At 42.8% G+C, this 6,841-nt stretch overlaps 1 protein-coding gene across 1 annotated transcript; it reads right to left on the bottom strand.

Moving 5' to 3' along the window:
• Positions 1 to 336: 336 nt before the first annotated feature.
• Positions 337 to 6,028, bottom strand: LOC137286217 (frizzled-10-B-like). The gene has a single exon (XM_067817939.1). It carries the CDS (start codon positions 5,735 to 5,737, stop codon positions 3,974 to 3,976), a length of 1,764 nt encoding a protein of 587 aa, XP_067674040.1. The 5' UTR covers positions 5,738 to 6,028; the 3' UTR covers positions 337 to 3,973.
• Between the last annotated feature and the right edge of the window lie 813 nt (positions 6,029 to 6,841).

Raw genomic sequence — 6,841 nt, 5'->3', positions numbered from 1 at the left:
TGTGTGACAGATTCTGCAGAAATGGAATGTTCACGCTAGAGATTCCAGCTCTGTGACGCACCCCTCAATATGGTAAGCGAGAGAAATTATTGCAGGAATTCTCAGTTAGAAGCTCCTCGCAGAAGTAATGTCAGGAGCAATTAGTGCATTCTGCGAACAAGATGGCCGCCAACAGCAGTTCCGCACAGAATGTCATCTGTCTCTCGTTTGTAACTCACGCGTGACGAGACTGTCGAGATCACATGACGTAGTCTTTGTGTGGAGTCCTCGTGGAAAAGAACCGAAAACACACACAACTCCGTCATTGTTTGTTTCGTACACAACAACGCGTTCTCATTAGTTTGACAACAAATAATTTATTTAACCTCTGTTGCAAGAACAGAAAAAAACGCCTGTGGTTGAATGAACACAAACATGGAGAGTGGCGAGTAATACACACAAATGTGAAGACTTCTTGTGAAGACACGTGGCCGTGCTCAGAAATAAAGCTTAGATCATCTTCATTACCTACAAGGACATATCCGAAAACATATCCAGCACTGTGAAAAGGGAGATCTGAAGATTTGCGTAAATGTCAAGTAATGCATCTCGATGCTGTCTGAAAACTGCTTGACTTTTGAGAAACCTCGTGTGATCTTTTAAGTTTTGTCAAGGGACACTCTACGGAGTCAGATGTTCCCCCATATAAAGAGAAATCGGTGGCAGCTCGGAGGGAAACCAAGTTGTGGGGAAAGTGTAGATACTCCTAAGGGAAAGGAAACATGAAAGAAATGTACACATGTGTAAATTGCCCCATCTGTAAATGATCCCGTACCTTGATGGACTCTCTAGCAACAAAGAAGAGCGTCCTTTCTGCCTCTTCGTAAACACGTAGTCTTCTAGCTAAGGGGTAACAAATCGCTCTCACCAAACACCACCCTCGCCATCCCGTAGCGGTCTCTGGTATTATCCGTTTCAATACCTGTTGAAATTAGCCCTGATCACATTACAAGCCTCATAAAATCTGCACCATGTAGAACAGAGCTCCAGCACGCGTGATCAACCAATTCAGAGTCTGTGTGGGGGGCGCAACCTTAGTCCATCCAGATAACCAACCCGGGCCATTTTCCTCCTCTCTTTTTGACATATTAAGCGCTTATTGAAGCCCTTGCCCAGTCCTCTATTAAAACATCCTGGATTTTACGAGCTGCACTCAAACGACCTCGAACACTTTCTACTCCTAAAACTTAAAACGAGAAAAAGATTTAAGATTCATCACATATTTTATACCAAAATATCATTTTACAATATTTGGATGTTTTCAGTAAATTTGATAGCTTTCATCATTGAAACGGTTAAGTTTTACCGGTTTTTTAACACTAAGTGTATTCCGTTTCTGAGGATAGTAAAGACTGGGTAGTCTATTGACTGGCGTTTTATGTACGTTAACGTTCATTTATTGGCTAGGAACTACAATTTTTATACTTCCCGTCGAAATGTTTTTCTGCTAACTTGAAAGTGTTAATTATATACGTCTTTGATGTCTTTCAGCCTTCACAAATTATCGTAGAATATTTTCACACTTTTTCTAATCCGCTGCGATTTATTGCAATACATAAACTCTAACGACTATTCAGAGGAAAATACCGATGACGTTTAGGAGGCATCGTCCCGAAAAGTATCAGTCCTGCTGTCAACGTAAAATCGATGAGATGGCAGGCCTGTCATTCACTGATCGATCAATGAGTGCACATTGCCCTCGTACCGTAGGTATGATAATGCCCAGCTTAGATCATAAACGTTCCAATCAATGACACGGGGGCCCGTAGATCTGCCTATTTCAAGCATGAGCAAGTTATGTTAGAAACCTTTTATCACGGCGAATTTATGTATAAATGAACCATATTTCTTACGCTTTTGTATTTTTTCATAATAACTTCGTTCTTTGAGGTAGGATTGGTTGGGGGTAATTTAACGGTTGAAACAAGATGTGAGAACTAATTTCACACCGATACTTTGAAAAATGTTTCAATGCTATTCATGCAGGCTACCGCTTATCCAGTTTACATCCATTATAATATATCGATCGAATTTGGTATAATTCTTCGGCATAGTGATGCTGCTTACTACAACGCGTATATGTGATACGGTTTGATTAATGTCGGTATCAGTTTCAAATGGCATTCTTTATTAGGTAATAATTCATATCAGTTTGCCCCGACTGACACCATTCAACTACACAAGCAGTGCCTTAAATTGTTTGTTCATATCAGAACGAGCGACTCTTCCACTCCGAATCAACCAGTATAAATCACCCGACTGATAAGAACCGTTACATTGCCCATATACGCCCAGGTTGGTTAGATTTAGGATTTCCGTATACACAATCCCGCGTCAATAGTTGACTCGGATATTGAACACAGAGCTGGTAGTGCCGATTACAAGTAAGGCACAAAGGATTTGTCCAAATGTTCATTAATTTCCTGTCCAGGAAACCCTCTTGCTCCTTAAGAAGTTGTCTGATCCCGTTTAAAACTATTGCAAACTACAGCACAATCAAGTTACGTTCAGTCATACTTCTCGCTAATGTACTGTTCCTGTTTGACTACCGCCCGTGTGAGATACTTTAGCCTAGCCCGAGCATAATGAAACTCTTCATTCTTACGTGGTTCCAATTAATTTATAAATATTTATGCCGGAAACCTATCTCCAATGTTTTTTGACCGAGAGGTTAGATAGTTCAAGTCAGAATAAACAGTTCATGCATTGCATGTCATAGGTTTGCGCGTACGCATAGTAAACACTTTGTCATTGAAATTCCTTTGGTAAAAACACTACTGATAGCGAGATCGATTATAAATGTTCTTCTTACGTAAGGAAAATACTTTTAAACTACATCAAAGGCGTTCGTGTTTGTACTGCTTTCCCAAATCCATATCATGTATGAAATTAGGGGTTTAGTATTCATCAATAATATTGATAATAGACCCACCAAGGCAGACCTATCACTGCCGGCGTCTCAAGCCCTATGTTCAGATACATGGGACTTCAAAGCAAATTCTTGTACGGCCAAAGCGGAGACATCGACCGTCAGATGGTTGACATAGGAATTCGTGTTCTCTGCACAGATAAAACTTGTTTTCTCATCATGACTGATAGACGATTGCCCCGGTTCTAATCAATCTCATATTACGATGAACTTCTATCCAGTACAACCCCCCTTATCTACACAGCTTGACTAGCGTGCTAACTTGCCTCGGCCACAGGTATGGACACTGGTTTGTGCAGCTGATCGCCCCCCGACACATCGTTACAATAGCTAAGCCGACAGATAGGGACTCCGGCACACTGTGTTTGTCAATAGCGGACCCTCATATTGACTCACTTGGCTGTCTTTGAACGTATCCGTTAACTGAGAGACGGGCGAGGAGCTCTTCTCTATGTGCTCTCATGCTTAGGGATGGGAGGAACTGAGTAAACAGCATTGCTTTCTCTGAGATTTGCCGAATTTTATACCCAAGGGCCTTTAGGCGGGGAAATGTTTCTCGTTAGTGCATCCAGGTGACTTGACGTCCTACCAAACCTGGTGACATTCTCACAAACCTTACAAACATTGGAAAGGGACTAAGACTTAAATAAGTTAAATTTACCTTTAAGCATCCTGAGAAAAGTAACAAATTCCTTGATAAAAATGTTCCGCTGTCTGCGGTAATGAAAAGATATGAAAGTGACGAAATGTAACAGAACGTCATACATTGGCAGTCAGAATATTTCCCATCTTCCTCTTCTTCATCATGTCCATCAACACCACACAAACTCTCTCGCTGTTGTCACAAACACAAGCCACGGTCACGTGATATGAAAATGAGATCCAGTGACTATATAACAATGATCATGACAATTTGGCAAAAAATGCTTTGTAGTAATAGTTGCCCTTTTGTGAAATCCCCATTCAGTCATACTCTGCAGAAATCAGTTCCTGGCAGTAGAAGAATCACACTCTGGAACCGGCAACTTTTGGCATACACTTTGGTCCATGTTGTTGTTTCATGACTATAACAGGTGCTTGGTGGTAGTTTGCATTGTAATTCGACTTCCTCCTAGAGAATCTTGCAGAGAAGAACTGTCTCCAGGAAGCAACTGTCTTAGAACTCCAGATCCACATACCACTGGTGCTACCTACAACCAGGGACATGAAGATCTTGAGCATGTACACCTCTACTGTGGGTATTGAATGGTCCAGGTGACAGTCTTCCCTTCTGTGACATTGTCTCAGCATTGCAAGTGTCCGCCACCTTCTGAAATTCATTCTTTCGTAAAATAAACACCCAATAACACAAGTTGCTGGTACAGTATATAAAACAGAAAATACTCCAATTTTGGCCATAAGTTTTTCCAGTTTGCGAATATTTGTGCCTTCGTGTTTGAGATTGTTTCTTATTCGGAACAACGCCACGAATCCAGCAAGTATAAACACCGTGCCTACAATAAGGTACACGATAAGAGGAGCCAGGACGAATCCTGTTAGGGCGTCAGTATCCTGATTACCCACATAACACAGACCTGTAAGTTCGTCGCCATCCACCCTCCTCATGGTCAGGATAATGATTGTCTTAATAGCAGGGATGGCCCACGCTGCTAAATGAAAGTAACTACTCAGAGCTTCAATAGCCTCTTGGCCCCATTTGCGTCCAGCCGCGAGGAACCAGGTGACCGTGAGGATGACCCACCATATCGAACTGGCCATCCCGAAGAAGTAGAGGATGAGGAAAACGATGATGCACCACGTACTCTCAAGTCCTTCTTGGATGAGGAACTCCCGTCCATCCCTGCCCCTGTCACATGAGATAGCCCCAGGACCCGTGATCGCTCGGATCATGTAAGCTACGGAGTATATAGCGTAACACATTGATAAGAATATTATCGGTCTCTCGGGGTACTTGAAGCGGGACGTATCGATGGCGAAGGTCAACACTGTGATGGCTGTTGACAGACAACATACTGACGCCCATACAATCATCCAGATCTCAGCAAAGGCCTTGTCTTCCTCACGGAAATACACGTCGATATCACAGCGTGGGGCACACGAGTTGTTACCTTCAAGTTTCTCCACGTGCACGAACCTTGTCGGACAGATGTTACTGTCCTTATAATGAGGATGTCCGTATTTGGAAGGTTCTGTTGTTGTTTTCCTGAATGACTCGAATATTCGCCTGAGTTCTGGATTGAATGAATCGAAGTTCGGCTCAACAGGTGCTCCGGTCTTAAATTCAGGCTCCTCGGTCACGTTGGGAGCCTCGATACACAAGTTGTCCTTGTTGCTTTTGTCAGGGAGGTTCTCGCACGAGAGCATCTCGGGCCATGGAAAGTTGAAACTTGCTAAGACAGGAGCACATTCTTTCTTAACCTTCTCGCACATGGACCGACAAGCTAGGATGATCATTGTCTCCTCCACCATGTCAGAACACATTGGGGCATATAACGAACACAAGAAAAACTTCAAGAGTTTGGAACATCCGATCTGAACAAGTGGTAAAAATTCGTGAACTTGAATAGCTGCGTCCTTCTGATTGCTGTGTCCCACCATGTTAGGCATACGAGTGAAGTTGTATCGCATGTCAAGGCACATGGGTATGGAGATAGGTTCACACTTAGCGTTATCGTTCAGTATTCCGTCACGGTAATGAGACATACCCTCAGTGCTGGCGACTAAACACGCCAGCAGCAAACACACGACCCGCAACTCGGGGTACTCCATCCCGAGGGTAGCCGTGTTCCCTCAGTGTCCGAGTCCGTCCGCTGACCACTACACGGCCGGTGATCACCCCGGCTAAGTCTATGCTTGGAACCCCACACTCGGGCCTGTCGACAACCCACTGATACACCAACACTGTTGAAACTGCGTGTATGTTTGGTTGAAATGAACAACACTTGACATGGGCTCGTCACAATCACTCCGCTTCGTTTATATTGCCCCTTACTGATTCAAAACAATCCTTACGTGGAGAAGCGAGCAGGGTCTCCCTGCCCGAATGCAGACTAGATGTAAATGTCGCTCACATTCAACTGTCAGTCGATATATCTGAAACTGTTCACGTATCAGCCGCGGACTATTTTCCGCGCGGCACGATTCGCTTAGGCGCGCACATCGGCTACTAAGTGGGCGGTCTTAAGCGGGGCGCTGAACACACCGCCGAGCAGTGTATAGCTGTCAATCACAAAACTGGACTGGCAAGGCTCTGTGATCTACCGCTGGAAGCCACGCCTACTTTGAGAATGAGCCACGTGCTTGCTCTCGCAGTGACATACCATAGCGTGTTTACAAATCCACCAAATCCTGTTTGCTTCCTTTATTTACAAACATACATTTTCGTTTGATAGAGAATTAAGTCTAGTATTACCCATAAAAAAATGCGATTACTCACACCAAAAATATAAAGAAGTAGATAAATAAATCTTTCGATTGCTTGTCCTTTGATTTGGACATGGAATATGCATATGAACATTAATATTAGATTGTGTAACACAGATGTGCACAAAATACAGCAGAATCTAAAATGGTTAAAAAATGCTATCAACACAAAATCAACGAAGGACGTCAAAGACATTTGATGTTTTAAGCAAATCAGCACTTTGCAGTTGGTTACGTTTCGTCAACTCAGTTGTTCTGAGCAAATATCATTCGAAAACACCTCTGGCTTATGTAACACATATCTACATACGTACATACTTAGATTCACACATGCACGTACACACACATTCATACACATACATGCATACATACATACATACATACATACATACATACATACACACACACATACATACATACATACATACATACATACATACATACATACAT

This window comes from Haliotis asinina, chromosome 6, assembly GCF_037392515.1.
Source record: "Haliotis asinina isolate JCU_RB_2024 chromosome 6, JCU_Hal_asi_v2, whole genome shotgun sequence".
In the NCBI taxonomy this organism is placed as follows: domain Eukaryota; kingdom Metazoa; phylum Mollusca; class Gastropoda; order Lepetellida; family Haliotidae; genus Haliotis; species Haliotis asinina.
The sequence above is the reverse complement of the archived record's forward strand: the minus strand, read 5'-3'. Positions and strand labels throughout refer to the sequence as shown.

Bases quoted from the DNA above. Each gene is read 5' to 3' on its own strand.
- LOC137286217 (XM_067817939.1), bottom strand. From the start codon at position 5,737: ATGGAGTACCCCGAGTTGCGGGTCGTGTGTTTGCTGCTGGCGTGTTTA.